Source organism: Myripristis murdjan, chromosome 9, assembly GCF_902150065.1.
Source record: "Myripristis murdjan chromosome 9, fMyrMur1.1, whole genome shotgun sequence".
Classification (NCBI taxonomy): Eukaryota; Metazoa; Chordata; class Actinopteri; order Holocentriformes; family Holocentridae; genus Myripristis; species Myripristis murdjan.
The window spans coordinates 34846774-34866621 of NC_043988.1; the positions used below are offsets into that span (position 1 = coordinate 34846774).

Sequence of the window (19848 nt, forward strand, 5' to 3'; positions counted from 1 at the left end):
GTGACTTTTAACTGGAACAGTCAAGATGCTTTATTAACCCCTGTGCCCTTTCACTTCCCTGAGCTACAGTTATTTATAGCAGGTCTTCAGCTCCACCGACCTTGCCATGCAGTGTTGTGGCACTGGCATCACTCCTCTGCTCATGCATGGGTGCCATTAAAGTCCACTGGTTGGTGCTGGGCTTGTAGCGCTCAACAGTATTGATTCGTCTATGTCCGTCATGGCCTCCCATGGCATAGATGTAACCATTTAGGACAGCCACACTGACATAGCAGCGGCGTGAATGCATGGGTGCCACTTCGTGCCAGGTGCGGGTGCCCAGGTCAAACTTGCGGCCACTGTTGAACTTTTCAAAGCCGTCAGTGCCTCCGATGCAGTAGATGATGCCGTTCAGGAAAGCAACACCATGGTAAGCCCGAGGACGTTGGTCATTGTAGGTTACACTGACCCAGTGGTCAGTGCGGGGGTCATATGCCTCTATCCCATTGGTCGTACCGCCGCCACTCCAGCCTCCGATGGCCAACATGACTGCATGCGGCAGGCGTGGGCGGGACAGAGGGCTCTTGTAATCTAAGATAGAGCCTGTGTTAAGTCTGGTCAGGGCCTTCAGGGCGTTGCTGATTATGGGCCTGCACTCAGAGTTGGCCTTCACGAGAGCATGGTTCTTCACGTTTTTGATGAAGTACTCAGTGCTCATCAAGGCCAGGCGAACCTGGGCAAAGAATAGAAGGCAGCAGTTAAATATTAAACAGTCCTTACACGTTTGGAAAATAAAGAATATACATGAGAATATATTTTAGAACTCTGTTATCCTATAAGAGTACCCTTGTACTTGTTGCATTCCCTAATATTTGATCTAGGAGTTCAACAATCATCTTAGATCAGTCCTGGTCTCATGCCTGGACGCATTCTCACTTGGTTTAACTAGTCCATTGACCCGAGCTTGATAAAGGTGTTCTTGACTATAGCCCCGGTTGTGTTTCACTCATCATCTAATTGTAGCTACAACAGACCCGCAGTTACCTTGGACAGCAGCGTTGTGGTGTGGCGCTTACGGTCCTTAGGCAAGTGGCTGATCCAGCGGACGATTGCCTCAAATACCGTTTTCTCCTGTTTAACGTTGAGATCATCCTTCTGGATGAAGTCGGCCAGCTGCTCCACAGAGAGCTGCAGGAACTCCTCGGAGGTAGCAACCTCTTCAAAATGATGCAGGATGAACAGGTGGGCCTTGTGCTTGAGTTCCGGGCAGTAGTATAAGTTCACAAACCTCCAGATGCCAATGCAGTTGTCTGAGCAAAGCTGCTTCTCCAGGAATTCACAGCAGGCGTCTACAATGCCCTTGATGTCGAACTGATCTGCTGCTGCTAAAAGTTCCTCTATGTTCTCCTCTGTCACAGGGACAGAGTCTGTGTAGGTGTACTCGATGATTAGGCGCATCATATCAGACGACAGGCCGGGGATGTTGTACACTTTCCTCTCTGGGTTTGACCAGCGAGAGTCAAAGAGAGTTCTGTGGGTTCAGGGTAGAGATTTTTTTATATATATATTTTTATTGCAGGATTGCACAAATTGTTGATTCATATTCCATTACACGTTTCTTTGCGATCCCACAAAGTTTATGTATTTTTTGGTGAAAAAAAAAAGAAAAAAGAAAAGGAAACTGAAAAGAGAGGAAACAAGGACAGTAAAATAGAAAAATAAGCATAAAATAAGCGAAAACATGTATGCATACAAACATATCAGTCTACACATACAAGGGTAGAGATTAAGGAAAGACATTGAAAATTGTATGTAAGATTCTCATGTCGTCCATGTAGTGCAAGGGCACACACAAATAAACACATGAATTTGACCTTATCGTAAAGTTTATGACCTTTAATTCAACTGCAGCAAATTCTGACAAATGCTGTTTTGAGCATTAGTTCATTAGTAATTGCTTATACATGTTACATGGTACAATAACACTCATGCACACATGCATCCTCTAATATGTACTAGCTAACATTTACATCGTATATCATTTTGCAGTGCATGCCAAGTTTAATACAACTCTATCAAATCTAGACTGGAATTCTCCTTAATGCTTTTCATCCTGTTTTTACTCTAAAAGTACAAGAGGGGAGGGGCAACTAAACCTCATATCATACAGGAGTTAAGTGCCCTTCGCTGTATTGTTAGGAGCGGGTGCACAGCCTAAACCACAAAGTAATGTAAATCCTAAGCATGTGTTAGCTAAATGATGCGCTAAATCTTTTGGGTTTTTTTGTTTTTCAGACTGTTGATTCACCATTTTCATTTTTGAAAATGTGTTTCTATTTTCCTTATTTTAAAAATTAGTATGCTATTGACACCTCCTTGCATAAGATAACAAACTCACAGAAAGTATGGGCTGCAGCTGCAGAGGACGAGCTTGTGGACCTTAAATTCAGCCTCATCTACTTTGATCACCACATCACACAGTTTCCCCTGCAGACGGAGTTCATTTAACACGGCAAACGAACTGTACACAGCTTCGTGTGGTTGATCCATTTTGCCATATCGCGCAACACGATATCTTTGACTGCACCTCTCCCAGACAGGAGTCCCCAGTTGTGTTTGGCAGATCTCATGAACCTAACAGGTACTCTTTAAGGTTCTAGAATGGGCCTGTGTTGACTCACAAAGCCTCACAGAAGAGAAAAATCTAAGCATTGGATGTTAACACAGAAGCACAGCTGAAGCCACAAATTTTCATTTGTTCTAGTGTGACATTTTTACTCCCTCAATGAAGTAATCTTACGTTTTCCCCCAACCTGAAATAAAATTCTTTCCATTTTTTGACATTGCCGTGCATCAGTAACATAGCTTATTTTGTTCATTTGCTAACTCAAGAAATCAGGTTGTAGTGAACCTGTGCACTTGATCAGACCCTTTTTGTTTTAATAAAGCACATCCATCTCAGAATAACCTCGTCACATCCTTGTGAGCTGATTGGCTCACACCGTTCAACAGTACAGTCCTGACATTTTGCACACTTGAGCCGCTAAAGGGCGGGATTGTTCAAACATGCGTTGGTTACAGAAAATAACTGATGTTACTAGTAATGATACTACGACTTGACTCATACAATTGACATTTTTGCTGGCATTTGGTCATCGGCTGCCGTTCACACATGAAGATCACAGCAATCTCTGATCTTCAACACATAACAGGAGTTACTTTGCAGTTGAGTGTAATTTATTTTCTAGGTCCGCCTGTTTCCCTCAGTCTATGTCTTCCTCAGTATGTGATTTCCCTACATTTCCCAGAATGCCTTTCAGCAACCCCCAGAGAATGTGTGAGAGTTTGTCGCGTACAGGGCGCATAGGTGGGAAGCTCTAACTGAAGTGATAGCACTTCAGTTAGAGCTTAAAAAAAAGAGCGTGTTGGCACCAAAATTGATGGCTGTTGATGTTTTAGATGGCTGGAACATTTTCTGATATCAAACTGGAAATATCTGGACGTGACATCACCTTGTTTATGATTGGCCAGAACAAACATAAACTGATCTCCTGAGCAGAGACAGGAACAGGGACGGTACGGGGACAGGAAGCAGCAGTTGTGTCTTTAGCGGCATCAACATTTAAGTATGAATTTTAATAAACAACACAGAGTCTAAAGGTGACGGTTCTTCTGCCTCATTTTCATATTTTGATGTAAAATCCATAAAACACTGTAGATGAGTCAGCAGCAGCCGAGGGGGTAACTCAAGTTCAGCAACCCGACACTTATGATTACACACACACACACACACACACACACACACTAGCATTTCTACCACTAATCAGTCAGTCAGGTTGGTCCACTCTGCCTTCATTTGTCTTGGTTTGATTGGAGAGTTTTAGTGTTTTGTTTTCCTTTCGCTCTGTTAGTTTTACACAAATCAGTGTCCGTGTTTAATGCCAAAGTAGGAGAACATCTCCTGTGCTGTTTATTCGTTCTTCATGCAGAGAAAGAAACAAGCAGCTGGAACCAAACTTCTTCCACTACACACCATGTTTTATCATAAGTAGAGATTGACATTATAGGCAAAAGTGCTATTCAGTATCCACAGGGAAGTCAAACCGAGCACACCAAACACTGTTTTTGTTGGGATTAAAAGTTTGTCATATGCAAAGTACTTTGGCAGCTCACTTTCCCCTGTTTTGATTTTTATGTTCGCCTACCCTGAGGCCACCCACTGTAGAGATGTATGTGCTAGTACCACTGTAAGTTAGTTTGGATTAATGTCTCCACCAAATGGCAGATGTAATGTGTTGTTTTGTGGAGTTGCAGTGGATTTGCTCTCAGCGGAGCGTGTTAGAGGATATCATGGAACTTACAGGGGCATAGTCACACAGAGGAAGTCAGGAAATTTGATCAATTCTCTGGGGAATATGGCAAATTTGGGCTTCAACTGGAGTGGAGAGCCAGACAAAAAAAAAAAAAAAAAAAAAAAGCAAACAAAGAAAATAAGACTATTTCAAGGAAATCTGCGGAAAATTCATGTAGTTTTAACAGCTAAGGGGTGAACATTTCCTCCAACTAGGACTTCATTTTAAAAGATGAATGTGTTTTCCAACTTGTTTCACACAGTCGTTGCATCAGACGGCGGTTTTCAGTCCAACAGGAAACGAGACAACATTAACAAACCAGAGGTCATGGAAAGGCTCTAATGTAGTTATGAAGAATTATGGAGAAGTTATGTAACATTACATCAAGACCACAGTGAGAGAACCCAGGTTTTATTTCTCTATAGTCTAAAATGCTGCCTCAGATGAGTTTCTGGTGTGTCCAGACAAATTTTGGAGACGACCAGACGATGGAAACACAAAAACACAAATCCAGACCAGTGGCCTCTATCTCAGACAGGCAGGCCACATTCCCGGCCGCTGGTCTTATGTGTTTTATCTGCGGCTTATCAGCCTCACACCCAACACACCAGCCTGTGAAAGCTGCTCTTAACTCCTCCAAAGTCTACATTTACACAGGCACTAGAGATGGCCTTTAACTCCTTGTGGCACAGATCCAATCTCCTAATGCAGAGATGTCAGAGATGCAGATTTCTTCTGGCAGGAAAATGGCAAATCATAATTCAACTCTACATTCTGTGTTTTTTTTTTTTACGAGCCAGCATGTAGTTTCTCTTTGATTTGTCAGCTACAAATTGATTGATTTAAGAAAAGAAATCAGAAAGTAGCCTAAAATATCCATGTGTCGACTCGGGTCATATTGACGTTACCAAAAAATAATCCAACCCCATTAAGGTCTCATTTGAACGAAAACGGCCCCGCTACCTAATATGAGTCTGACAGCCTTGTTCTAATGGTTTCTGAACCTTGTCCCAGTACTTTCCTTTTAAAAACAAGGGATGGGCACGAGTAATGTTTTCCCAGATTGAGCCATTGCGTGAATTACTCGAGGGGAGATTGATTCTTTGCAAAAAGAAATCTGTTTTTAGATCTGATGGCAGCAATAACAACACACAGCAATATATCCGATGCATAATGCTTTTTTTTTTTTTTTTCAACCAAAACAGTCACACCTACCATTTGATATAAAGAACCTATTCAGAGCTAACAAAACATTTTAACAAAAAAGCATTAAATAACAGGCCTATTAGTTATACAAAGGTGTCAACAATTGAATGTAGTGAGATCAAAACAAAGTAAAGAAAAAAGTAGGAAGTAAAAATACACATTGCAAATAAAACAGCAGCAAGTAAAATAAATAATAACATTTGAAAAACAGAATTAACTTGCCAAAACAGGAGAAAGCCTGCTAGTGAAATGAAAACAAAATAGGCATGCATGTGTAAAAAAAATGTAAAAAGAAGGGAAATCAAGTTCCCTCATTAACACCTCGAGTTCCCTCATGACAGCGAGTATTCAAGGGATCGATTACTCACGCCATCCCTCGTTTAAAAAACAAAAACAAAACAGCTTTCCATCACCGCCCCAGTATTTCGACATAAAAAAAGGCCAACCACAGCTCCCTGTCCCAATACTTAAAATGTTAAAAAAAATACCTGACTCAAACTCAATGCCCTAAAACTTTGATGCTTTACAAAGACCGGCTTCAGTTCCCCAGCCTAATGCCTAAAACCTGCGTCAGCTGATGTTCCCATGCGGTGCGTTCACAACACGTCCAGCCATGTCACATCAAACTGAGCCACGAGGGAAACCTCGTACTTCAGTAACTTCACTACTTTGTCATACTAAATTTGTCATAATTTATCATCAGTCATTACTTGATCAGTTTATCGCAGAAACCTCTTATTTTGCCTATTACACATTTTTGATAAGAACTGGATATATTAAATGAATATAAAATTTCTTTAATATGTTTTGTTTTATTTCTCCTTTCCCTCCAGAGATTGTGGGCTTGATTTGTCCCACGGGCCGCATCTCTGATGTCTCTGATTTAAAAGATAAAAGACCAGCTTCATCTCATCAGTGGAATCTGTATTGTGTTTATTTACCCTTGTAGAAACCGTTAAAGATGTGTACATGGCTTACCTGTGGATTATAAATTACCTCAGCTTGGTTTTTAGGCCCGTTTGACTGTTTGCTCACATGGCACACACACACATAGATCAGCTCACACATGTGATGCTGGATTTAAAAATGTCCACTGTGGAGGAACCAGTTCTTTACAGGACGCTCCTTCACTGCCAAAAAGGGGTTTGTAGAAAAGATGGTACAAAGTAATTCTGCCAGATTCTCCTCAAATCTTCAACATCATACCAAATTATATCGCCTTCTTCGTTGGTAGTTATTCTGTACCAGCAGTTTCCATTTCACTGCCCCTACCTGAAACGTGTGACGTCGCATTACATGCTTGTTTTGCATTACAAATTTTTGGCTTCATATTTTGTTTTACGAACAAGAGATCTGTGTTTTGCGTAAGTGTTTCTTTAGCAATTTTTCTCTGCTTTGCTGTTCATATCATGAGAAGATTGGTATTTGTAGATTTGTGGCACAGAGTTTAAGACGTCATACATGACTGCAGGCTTTGCTGACTTTGCTGGTATAAATAATTTCTTTTAAACTTAAATCCTGAATTTAGGAGCTGGGAAACTGCCCTTCAACCCCCACAGGTGTGTAAACTACTCCAGCCCCAATCCGTCAGCTCAGTACAGACAACAGGGATTTGACTTTTTTCATGTTTTTCTGTGATTTCAGCTGTTCGAGAAACACACTCATTTATCTCTAATGTTGGTCCCACTTGTCCTCCCGGCTGCCTTTGTGTTAAATTCATCACATCCTTAAGAACAAAAAAAAAAAAAAGCTTGTACGGTGGAGGTGAAAAACTACTCCTGAACTCCCACAGATGGAGAGCTGCCATGGTGCAATCTGACAGGCCTGCTCAGAAAACTAAAGTTGAGCTGAGAGTGTGTGTGTGTGTGTCTGTGAGAGATGGGATGAAAGTGTGTGTGTTTGACCTCTGAAAGTCGAGGCGAGCAGTGTGAGTGCAGATGGAAGGGAAACCGGGGGAGGAGAAGTCATTCCCTGGTCAGCCAGCCCTGACTTGAGCCCCCCGACTGTCTGAAACTTCATTTCTGCCCTCCTGCTTTTCCTCCAAAAGCCTCCAGCCCCGTCCCGACTCACAGCTTGTCTGCAGTTTGCCCATCGCCTGACCTGTTTGGGTTGGAAGGAGCAGGAGGGAAGAGGCTGAAGTCCTCCGCTGGTCGCCCGGCTTCAAACCGCACGATACTGACCCAAAAAAATCAGATCGTGTTTCTCCTGCGATATGAGTCATGTTGGTTATGAAGTCCTCTGAGACAGCATGCAGCTTTTTCTACTTTATTTCATTTTTTACACCGTTTGAAAAATATTTAAACAAAATACAGAGTCTTTGCAGTCCCATGGCGTCTTTGTTGTGGCGACCTTAAGCATCGATGAGTTTGTTTCAGTTCTCTGGTGCCCGACTCGATCAGCTGTCTTCATCCTCATCTGCTTTTATGTAAATACAGCTTATATTAGCATAAGTCCTCTATGCACCTTTCACATCCTGATGAACTGGTGTCACCAAGTTTATTTAGAGCATTTAATCAGAGTTACTGTCTCAAACGGCTTTAGAGGCCCACAGGTCATGGAAAACAAACATGACAACTACAGAGAGGGAAAAACTCCCATTAAACCCCAGAAGCCAATACATCGTATCAAAACAAATCAAATCAAAAGCTGAATAAGACAAATATCTCTGTCATTAGGCCTCGGCGGTCTCTTGTTACAGCTTCACTACAAGCAGAAGTTGGCATCCAGTCCAAAAGATGGTGATTTATTGGTAATTTAATCACAGTTAATAAGTGAAGGTTAGGCTGAGGTTCGCTGACCTGAAGTGTAGAATGTGTCTTGTATAAGTGCATATGCAGGTCAGTTGGAGGGTGTGGCGTTTACACCTCTGCCAGGTGGTCGCAGGCTTCACTCCGTCACTGATCTATCTGACTGAGTGTGTGTTTGGATAATGTCAGCTTGTTAGCTAGCTAACCATACCATCTGCTCTGCTAACCATCACTGTCTTGTTAACACATCCCAATTGGACCTTCATGACCAGACACCAGATTTCTGTGATTAACCAAAGGCAGGAAATCAGATAACATGTTTGCTCGTGCAGTACTCTGAATACTCAGAAAACCCAGTGTACATGGGCTAAGCCAGTGATCAGGTTTTGTTGGCCCGTTAGCGCCGCGGCCCGCAGAGACGCCGGGACAGACCGGACAGCCGTCCTCATGCGGCGGCAGCAGCCTCCCTGTAGTTGGACAAATAAGTGAAGCAAGCTGCAGCAGATGAGTTTTTCATTTCCTGATATTTTTCTTCTTTCTTGACATAAAATTATTGATAGGTATTCTTCAGTGGCCATGTACCACGCACTTTCACTCTCTCCCTCTGCACATGCCCACGTGAAGCCGCTCAGAAATGGGAGTGAGGGTTTCCGTGGCCCAGTGATCCGGTTTCACCAGCACAAATCTACCTGTGCCAACTGGCTTTCGCTTAATCCCTTAACCTGACTGTGGTTTCACCTTTACACGGCTTTCCATAAATCAGACGACTGGCGTACGTAGAGAATAACCAGATTACTGAGTTAATTTAATGCACGATGGAGACACAGCTGGCTGGTAGCAGGTTGGCGATGCAGCTACAAAGCTATTTTAGGTTCTCATCCAATGTTTTAGTAGCTAAAGTTTTTCTGTCTAAATCTTTTCAGGACTTTCCCTTTCTCTCACACTTTTTTCTCATCTCTCACTCCCTCTCTCTCTCTCTCTCTCTCTCTCCCTCTCTCTCTCTCCTTTAATTGTTTCAGGGTTTGGCCTCAGATTGTCCTTGGCAGCGGGCACTAGAGAAAATGTTTAGCGCGTTTGTTTTTCTTGTAATTAGTCCTAAAACGGCCTGTAATACAGACTGCTAATGGTCCACAGAGAGCCGGCCTGTGTCAACACACCACTCTGTGTGTGTGTGTGTGTGTGTGTGTGTGTGTGTGTGTGTTGAGTGACTGATATGTTCATGAGAGAATGTGTGTGTGTTTTGATGTGTGTCTGTGAATGTGCATGTTTTTGTGAGAAGGTGAGGTGAGCAAGCGTGTGAAAATGTAAGCTTTCAGTGTGTGTGTGTGTGTGTGTGTGTGAGAGAGAGAGAGAGAGAGAGAGAGAATAGATGAGCAGCAATGTGAAAATGTTAGTTTTCCCATCTAGAATCAAACTACTGGTAGTTCTGCTCTGCATCCGAGGAAAAACCAAACAGACTCCAGTTTCCCAAATCCACTTCCCACTGCCTCCCGTCTGGTGGCTGGCACTCCCCCCCCCCTTTCCTTTTTTTTATCTTTCAAAGACTTTCTTTTAAAATCTTTATTTATACATGGAAAATCAACTGGGCAAGCTTCACATTCACACAGTCACATATATCCACTCACTTTCCCTGCTTTCTCAGAAGATTTGGAGACTCATACTGGCTCTGCTGCTTAATGCCCAGTTTTATTCATGTGAGCCTAAATGATGATTTTGCGGACCATTTCCTTGATTTAGTATCATCCTGCTGAAAGCCAGTACACATAACGGATCCGGGCCCGGAGGCTAATTTTGGGAATCCGGGCCGCTTTTGGAGCAGCTGAGAGAAATACGACTTTGTGACAGTTTTATTAAGTTTTCTCTCCGCTCTCTCCGTGTTAGTGTTGGTCTCCGTGTGCATTCTTTGGGTCGGACGGTGTTTTTGCGAAAATATTAAACCTGACAGATTTCTTATGGATTTTCTTTGGAGCATTTCAGACAAACACTCCGCACAGTTTCTTGGCATCTCCGGCGTCCATGCCCAGATGTCACCGCAGGGGTCAGAGGTCAGGGCGGGTCCAGCAGGTGGGGTCTCCGTGTTGCGTTCAGGGACACTTCAGCAGCCACCAGACCTTTGTGCTATGTCTCACTGTGCTGCTTAACCAAGCGGTGGCTGGTATAAGGCCGTTACCATACAGGATGTATTTATCTTTGTTTGTTTGTGTTTCTGCTAAAATGTGAACAGCCGTTGAAAATAAATAAAAAATTTAAAATGGCATAAAATTGCATTTACTAGGAAAGTTTGTGATTGCTGTCCTTGTGCATGAAGAGAGGATTAAAGCTCGTTTAGGTGCCATTGTAGAAAATTTGAACTTGAACAACTTTCCCACCTGAGAGTCAGTCCCTCCTCCAAGCCCCTCCCACCCAGTGCAGGGTGTGTGTGTGTGTGTGTGTGTGTGTGCGATATGTGATTGGCACCGATGTAACCACAGCTCCTTGAGGTGATTGGATGTTTGATTTTGACAAATTATTATTTTTTTTTATTTTTTTTTTATTTTTTTTTTGTCAATGCAGTGAATTTGGCTTCTGTGTGTGATGGTGATTTGTCAAAATTGTGAAGAAAAAAATCACCTACAGAATCTTTAAATAATTGTCCTTTTCCAAGGATGCAGTTAAACTCCACGTGGTGCAGCGAGTGCAGTGAGTGCAGTGTGGCTGAAGTGGAGACTGTTGAACTTGGAGTGGACAGGGAAGGATCTGGAAACACACCACATCCAAAACACAAGGCAGATACGGAGGCGACACGCCAGCATCATGGGGCCGAGACACGGAGCCTCGGCAGCTCCAGCCTGTGCTCGGCTGGTCGTTTCCAGCAAAAAATACCAGTCGATAATCACCGGGAACTCTTGGACCGTTCTTTGAGACAAACAGCTTTGAGGAGCGGCGTTACGACACCTTCTGGCTTTTGTAATGCGTCGCTACCAGGCGCCGGTGAAAACCAAGGAAAATATATATTTTTAAGACAAGGCAGTAATCGCATAAACTATTTGATTTTTATCATTTTTAGGACTATTTGAAAATTCCAAAATCATGGCACATCCCCACTTAAGACCCACTTACCGCTCTGTCTAAGGCTTCAGTGTTTCGCTGCTGTAGCTCCAGGCGTTGTCAGTTTGTCATTAGTTGCAAAATGCTGGATATCAAGTTTTTTGAGTGGAACGAACTCATCTCCTCATTCCCGTCCAAATAAAGTGAAACAAAAAATGAGCAAAATGTTGTGTCAAACCAAAAGGCAGCTTCCTCCATCCTTTAGATACAGTTCAGGTACAAAATCACAGAACCACAGAAAGGCATCGTCTGCAAACGAGTTTTGTAACAATTATAGTTTTCTTTTTAGTTTACTTTTAGTTTTTATTTTACAGTTTGAGAACCACAAACCAGCGCTTTGTCGCTCTGATGTTGAAAATCAGCCTAAAAGTCGAGAAATTTGTCCACATCACCAGGAAATTAATGTACCACCACCTGTGTTTCTGTGTGTGTGTGTGTGTGTGTGTGTGTGTGTGTGTGTGTGTGTGTGTGTGTGTGTGTGTGCACGCACAGCGGGAGCAGGAGAACGCCATGAGTCGTCTGAAGAAGCAGCAGGCGGAGCTCGAGGCCATGAGGCTGCGTTACCTAGCAACCGAGGAGAAGGAGGCGGTCCGAACGGAGCGACAGGAACTGGACGAGATCAGGAACGAACTCAACAGGTGAGGAGCAGCCCTGTGTCAGCTGCAGGGTTCCTGTCGTATTATGAGTATTAGTTTATTTACATATATCTTAGGTATGTATTTTTTTTGTAGTTTTATTTTTTAATCATTTATCTTCTCACATTTCTGGCATCAGAAAGTCTCCTCACGTCTCCAGGTTGTTGAAAATGCAGCAGAGAAGTTTGATTTCAGACAAAATCACGTCTCTCCACCTCTGGCTCTTAGCTTTGGGATTCATTTTGAAATTTTACTGATGATTTTTTTTACTGCCCGGGCTTTGCTGAAAGTCGCACAGATTTCTTCTCAAAGCGTCTTCTCATAGACTGTCTTCTAGTTGAGGCCTTTAATTGTTTTGGTTTTTAACATATATGTGTTTTATACTTTAATGTTATGTTGCCTTTTGTTAAATTTTTATTGGTTTTCTGAGTGTGGCCTTTGATTTTAAAGCAATAAACATCTTTGTAAATGCTACTTTACAAATAAAGTTTCTCGTGATATTTTGAAGAAGAATCACCTGTCCAAGTCTTCTAAGTTGCAGTTGGTAGAAAACTTTTTTTTCTCAAGAACATTTTGAGTTGGATTCTGGTGTTTTACCATCCGCCTCCGTCTGAGCTCAGCCACGACTCTGCCCTTTGCTTCCTCCTGAAAAACAGATAAACTGATAAAGTTTGTTGTTATGCTTCCACAGGCTGAAACAGCAGGATGACAGCAGAGTCGGCCCCGCCTCCTCCCTCTTTGGCCCCGCCCCCGCCGCTAACGAGAGCGCCGACGAGCACCTGAGTCGCCTGTTGGAGGAGAGAGACACTCTGCTGCGGACCGGAGTTTACACCCACGACGACCGCATCATCTCCGAGCTGAACCGACAGATCCAGCAGGCCATGACCGAGAGGGGAAACGTCTGAAGCCCAAAACACATCCACCGAGCCGCGGATTTTACACCAAACTTTTAAAAATGCTACCAAAAAAAAAAAAAAAAAATCAAATCTGCTGCAAGTTAGGTGCCTTTCCATCAGCTGGATCGAAGTGAGTAGATCCTGAACGTCAGACAGACTCTGACAGCAGATCGCTGCTGAGGAAGTTCTTCTTCTTTAGTGTCATGTGATGCTGCTTTAACGTCACATTTTCACCCCAAGACAAAATAAAAAATTCTCCTGGAAATATTCTAATGTCCCCGGTAACAGCCAAACAGCCATGACTGAGACTTTTCTTACACTCACCACTCCACCGCCAGAAAGTTTTCAAAAAAAAAAAATATCAGTCTGACAGTCAGCAGTTTATTAAATCAGCAGGTTTTATTTTATTTTCCAGTTTAGAGGGACATTTTGTATTTTTGTCCATCAGTTTTGACGTTATCACTCTGACATGCTGCAGAGGTAAGTCCTGGAAAACTGTCTTAAATGATAAAAAGTCTCCTCAGTACGGTTAAAAGTTCCATTTTAACCTTAAATTCAGCCGGACAGTTTTGTAAATGTTCCAGCATGATTTTTTTTTGGTTGACAACGTCGCCCTTTAACAGCGACACACAGGATGTTCTGATGTTTTATTTGATCTGCCGCATCACTTTAACATTTACAGCAATAATTCACAGCAGCATTAATAGCGTCTGATTGAACTTAAAAGCCTTTCAGCTGTGGAAAACCACTCATTTACACAAACTGAAGAGAAGATTGTGTGAATATTTTTTGAAGTTTTTAAATTCTTCTTCACATAAATCTTCACACGCTGCTCACAGCTGATGGTGGACCAGCCCAGCAGGAAACTGGAGGTTGTTTTTTTTTTAATGTACCAGGACTCAGATGATGACTTCAGCTCACAGTAACAAGAGTGAGAGGAGCATCGAGTTTTTTTTTTTTCTTCTCACTGAACACATTGAGAGTTCAGAGCAACAGGAGTGCAGAGCAGGTTTTCAGAAACGTGGCCCGACTTTGATCGACCGCTCTACGATACACACACACATTAAAAAGGCACTAAATAGATCAGAAGAGATTTTAATTCATTTGTAGATCTTGTTTTTGTCTTTAAAAAAAAAAAAAAAGGCCATCCTGCGCCCTCCCAGTTGTCGTGTGCAGCACCTCAGCGTGTCTGCATCCTCAGCTGGACTGAAACAGCTGCAGTCGCTCCCGACCCCGTGGGTGAATTTGTGAATTTTGGTGAACCAGTCAGATTCTTCTCCAGTCAGATTGACCGAGCCAGTTCTCCTGCTGGGACACGGCACAAAAAAAAGATAAAATAAAAAAAAATAAATAATAACCTCTGTTACAAAAGCATCTGAGGCTTACTGTGTTTCAGCTGCACCACACTGAAAAAACAATAAACTTGGAAAAATGGAATGAAAAGTTGAGGAGTTTGATTTTAAAAGCAGAAACAGAAGTGCCAGGTGTGTCTTCACATCTCACTTCCAGCCCAAACAAAATGACTGCTTGAATATTTTTACACTTATTTTGTAAATGTGCTGATTTTTTTTCATCACAGTTTTGCTCTTGTATGTTTTAGTATTCCTCGGCCAACATGTGTTTATTTTGAATTAGAGGACTAAAATATAAAGGTATATTATTGAGCCCAGGAGGAGCAGAACAAACTGTTTGAAAGCTGTGTGTCTCTGCAGGGTGTGTGTCTCTGCAGGGTGTGTGTGTGTGTCTGCAGGGTGTGTGTGTGTGTGTCTGCAGGGTGTGTGTCTGCAGGGTGTGTGTGTGTGCTGCAGGACTGAGGGTTTGGAGCCGGCTGGACGTCGGCTGTGTGGACAGTAGGTGGCGCTACAGCCTCAGAAAAGCCCCCTGACCCGCAGCCGCCCTGCAGGCTCACACCGCCTCACTATTTATTATTTTTATGATGAACAGTGAGTGTCTGTTTCTTCGTCTGTCTTTAATAAATTATTTTGGATACTGATGTTCTGTCGTTCTTTTCTCACTCATGAAATCATTTCTGCTGATTTTTTTTTTTCCCCCCTCAGTGTTTCTGCTTTATTAAACATTACAGAGACAAACTGCTCATGTGTTTACACTGACGGACACATCTCATCTTCTGTAATTTCACTTTTTCACTGGAAAACTGGAAAAGTGTTCTCCTCTTTTCCTCCTGCTCTCTCCGGGTCAGTGAGAGATTTAAATCTTTTTTGGAAAAATGTAAAACAGCTTTTATTTCCTGCTTCCTCCTCCTTCAGTCTGTTGATGTTGTTTCTGTCTTTCTGCTTCACATCTGAACACAAACAGTTTTTTTTTTTTTTAATTCTGGTATCCTGATAGTTTGTCCTTCAGTATAAAATGACCTCGGTGATTTGATTATTGGAGCAGATTTCACATTAAAAGAAAATCCGACATGAAACTGTAATCTGCAGCCAAGGTGATTCTGTGTTGGGGATTAAAATCTGTTTTCCTCATAAAACAGAATCCAGCTCCTTCGCTCTGATTGGCCGAAGCCGCTGTAAACACACAGCTCATGTAAACATGGACAGTCTGACGTGACGGATAAACACACAACAGCTTTACATGTTAATCTCCTTCACTTGTGTTTCTTGGTGGGAAACTGCTGGACGTTTGTGTTCTTCATCTCTTTCCACTTCATTATTCATTCATTCATCCATTCATTCATCAACTTGTTTCCCTGATTGGATTTTTCACATTCTTCCAGCAGAACTATAATTAGTTTTATTAATTAGAATTAATTATAGTTTGTCTACAGGCTGAAAAATGTAGTTATAATTGTACCTTTTATTTATTGGAATTTATTTATTTATTATAATTGTTTTAATTTCAGTTATGTTTTTTATTTATTTGTTGTATGTTCCAGGTAGTAAATAATAGCACATTTCTAAATGTTGCAGAAAGCTTTTCAGACAATAAAATAATGGAAGAGAATTAGAAAATAAAAAATAAGGACATAAAAGATAAAGAGGAAGAAAAAGAGTAAAATGTAAAATGTAAACGTGGAGCGGCGGCGGCGGCGCTCGAGTCAGACGGACGACACGTGTTATCACGTAGTACAACATGTTAACACACACACACACACACAAGCTGCTGTGTGTGTGTGTTATCACATGTAGTACAACATGTTAACACACACACACACAAGCTGCTGCGTCTGTGTGTGTGTGTTACTGTGCTGAGACTGTGAGATAAAGTGGTCCGTATGTGTGTGTGTGTGTGTGTGTGTGTGTGTGTGTGTGTGTGCTGACATCTGGGTCCTCCATGCTGACGGTGTGCAGATGTTCCCAACTCATCCATCTAAAGAGGAAGAGGAGGAGGAAGAAGAGGAGGAGGGGGGGAGGAGGAGGAGGGGCAGTGTGTGGAAGATGATGATGATGATGATGATGAAGAAGAGGAGGATGAAAAGGGGGGATGAAGTCTCTGAGGTCTGGCAACCAGCGAGGAGGAGAAGGAGGAGGTTTGTAGTGGAATCCTCCCGCAGCTTCTTATCAGCTGTGTGTGTGTGTGTGTGTGTGTGTGTGTGTGTGTGTGTGTTATCTGGAATTCCAGCATGTAAAACGTCTTTTGACTGATAACTGACTAAATCCTGCACACTGAGACACACACACACACACACACACGCACAGAGACATGCACAGTACACACACATGCACGATGCTCACACACACATTAAACACATCATACACACACTCACATACACGCGCAACAAACACACAAATGCAAAGCCAGATACAAGACGCACACTCAGACAGTACTGTATAGAATACACACATACACACACACACACACATTCAGACAATCAGATACACCCAAGAAAATCACACACACACAGCAATTATATACATACATATATCCAACCATATAGAACAAACACACACACACACATACAAATAGACAACCAAACCTTACAAAACTAACTGAACTCAGAGTGTGTGTGCAGTGTGTTCAGTGCTGCTGTTGGTCAGTTTGGTCAGATGTGTGTGTGTGTGTGTGTGTGTGTGTTGGTGCTGATGTTTATTGAGACTGGGAGTTACTGCCTTCACAAAGTGAAGAGCTAATCTGACAAACAGCGGCCAGATTAGAATAAAACAACTAACTGACACTGACAGCAAGAACAACTCAACTCCAACATTTTCAAACAAGAAAAACTCAACTGAGCCCAGCAAACCCACTGTGGAGACTGAACTGGACTCAAAACATTGGAAAAAAATAAAAAAATAAATAAAAAATAAATAAAAAAATAAAAACAAATGAAAAATACAGGACTATAACAGCTTTGGTGCTCAGTAATAACTGTTCATGGCTTTAACACCCAGGATTTACCGACCAAACTCAAAGTGAATTTTTGCGCTGAGGACTAACATGAATAAAAAAATTTTTTGCTTGAAAAATGTCAACATGAACAACATGAATAATGCGAATGACACTAATTTCATATTTTTGCTCCGTTTGCGACGTGGAAATTCACATCATTCGTGTCTTCGCATTGACTTTGGATGTAATTGCACACAAGAACACGTTTCACACATTAACAAACTGAACGGCATCACGTCGCCACAAAGACGTTCCTAAAAATAAATACGACATCAAGTTTGATGCAGGTCGACTTTACGATGATCGCACGACTGAAGTCAGTAAACAAGAAGACATCATCAGCGTACGTGATCACTCTGCACCGCTCTATGGGTGAACAGTGAGGCTCAGCAAGAACGGAGCCTGGCAATAGTGACAGTAATGTATCAGTTTTAATTATTAATATTAATCGGTATTGATGTGTGTGCACAAAAATTCAAAGACAAACAAAAGGAGGAGAATGTGGACCAGGTCGTTTCCTCTTTGGTCTCATTTGACCTCCATCATTGGGTTTACCGCCGGTGTCATTTTATGCTCCATTCATACTCCCGGGCTCTGCTGGCTCCTCTGGGCCAGACAGGGCTAACCCACCTCTGAGGCGGGGCTAAAGCTGATGGGTGGGGCTTCGCTGACTGTGGGCGGAGTTTACCTGTCTGTGGGCGGGGCGACGGTGCAGCTGATCAGTCCAGATGTCAGTTCAGCAGCTCGCTTTGTAGCAGAAACATAACAGAGGAAAGAAACATGGAGGACAAGCATCAGTCCTGGTCAGACGAGGACATCAGGGCTCTGCTCGCCGTCTGGACAGAGGACAGCGTCCAACCTCACATCCACGCTGTCTGACCAAACGAGGACGTTATGTGATGTAATGAGAGAGCTGGCAGCTGACAACGCACAAAGTGGCGTCCAAAGCAAAAAGATCCCGTGGTGCATAGTTCTGCTGAGTCTGCAGACTTTAACCTCTCGCTTCCGACCTCCCCCTCGCCGCGTGGACGGGACGAGACCGCGGGGCAACCGGCACGACGGTGGAAACGTAAAGTTTTTGTGCTCATGGCTGGAAACCGAGGGCTGTGAACACCTTCTGGCTCAAAGATCGCCCCTCCTCGCAGCGGGATGACAGTGGAAAGACGGCTAAGCGAGGGGTTTCTCTTAGTTTTGGTCTCCGTGTTTGAACCTGTCTCATGACGCAGGACCAAAGACATCACCACGTTTCTTCCATGTTGGTCAGAAACAATATCACACCAGAGGTCGTGCTGTTAAACTGGATATGAGCTGTGATTATCTCCTACGACTGAATCCGAGCCGCACTGATATTCAGTTTAGCAGCACGACTCCGGTGTGACTTTATTAAATATAACACACATCGCAGAATCGCCTGTTTCATCATACCAGCATTACTGTGGGTACATGTTTTCACAAGAAACCCACTGATTCCCAACACTATTGCACATACAACACTTTCTCTCACACACACACACACATGCTGATACTGACTGTGTGTGTGTGTGTGTGTGTCCAGGTGGTTCAGTCAGATTTACAGCAGCTGGTCAGTCTGGATTTACAGCCTCACACAGATCAGCTGTTCGCTCTGCAGCTCCGCTCACACTGCACACACACACACACACACACACACACACACACCACACCTTATTCCGTATCACACACACAACTCAGATCAGATGTTTTCTGAGCTTCACATTTAGAAACACCTTCATTTTTTCCATGCAGGAGGACAGAGTTTCCTCCCTGTTGAAGCTCCGTCTCTCTGATTCCTGAGGGAAATATTCAAAACGGAGACGCTGCTGTTTTCTGGCTGCAGAATCACATCAAACAGAAAAGATCTGCATGTCTCGTGCTTCATTTTAGACACGTTTCTCTGGAATTCAGCATGTTTGGAATTTAAAATAAAGTTGCTGAGCAGCAGAGTCTTAATGTAATGATTTGCTCTACAGAGTATGAAGTTATTGTTTTTATCAAATTATTATTAATTATTCTGGAGGTCTTGTGTTATGAACTGATACAAACTGTAGACGTAACTGTAGATGAGCGCTCACTAACGTTTGAATCTTTTTTTTTTTTTTTCTTTCCTGAATTGTTCTGAGTATTTCACAGATATTTCACTCATTCTTTAATTGGTATGTTAAATATTTCTCTTATTAAATTCATATTGTTTACTGACATTTTCTGGATATTTTACAGCATTTTTTTTTAGAGCATAAAAATCCACTTTTCACTACTTTATCTTAACACTGATCTGTGTTATTGAATCTGTGAAGAAGTGAACTGGTTTGGTTTCCTCTAATCAGCCAATAATTTGAGACGAGACCTTCAAACATAAAGGAAAAAAGTAAAGACAATTATTACATATGTAGTATAAATTTGATCCTCAGAATTACTTAATTATAAAGTTAATTCACTTATCATTATTTAATAAAGACAACACAGATTGGTAAACTAGATATTTTAGTTAGAGAGGGTGTACTGAGGGAATTTTCTCAACTTTGAAAATCCACTTAAAAGACGTCAACTGGACTTTTCTAATTCAGTCAACTAGAAAATTTCACTT

The 19848-nt window shown here is 42.3% G+C and overlaps 2 protein-coding genes across 2 annotated transcripts in view; one reads left to right on the plus strand and one right to left on the minus strand.

Annotated features, from left to right (window-relative positions):
• Positions 1–2487, minus strand: part of LOC115365847 (kelch-like protein 10) — a 3148-nt gene extending 661 nt beyond the window's left edge. The window contains exons 1-3 of the mRNA XM_030061042.1: positions 2378–2487; positions 1024–1510; positions 101–712 (exon numbers count right to left, since the gene is read on the minus strand). Of these exons, the coding sequence (XP_029916902.1) occupies positions 101–712; positions 1024–1440 (1029 nt within the window). The 5' untranslated portion in view covers positions 1441–1510; positions 2378–2487. The remainder of the gene's footprint in view (positions 1–100; positions 713–1023; positions 1511–2377) is intronic.
• cep120 (centrosomal protein 120) overlaps positions 1–14219 on the plus strand; it is a 41131-nt gene extending 26912 nt beyond the window's left edge. The window contains exons 19-20 of the mRNA XM_030060705.1: positions 11864–12009; positions 12698–14219. Coding sequence (XP_029916565.1) covers positions 11864–12009; positions 12698–12911 — 360 coding nt within the window. The 3' untranslated portion in view covers positions 12912–14219. The remainder of the gene's footprint in view (positions 1–11863; positions 12010–12697) is intronic.
• Positions 14220–19848: the final 5629 nt, after the last annotated feature.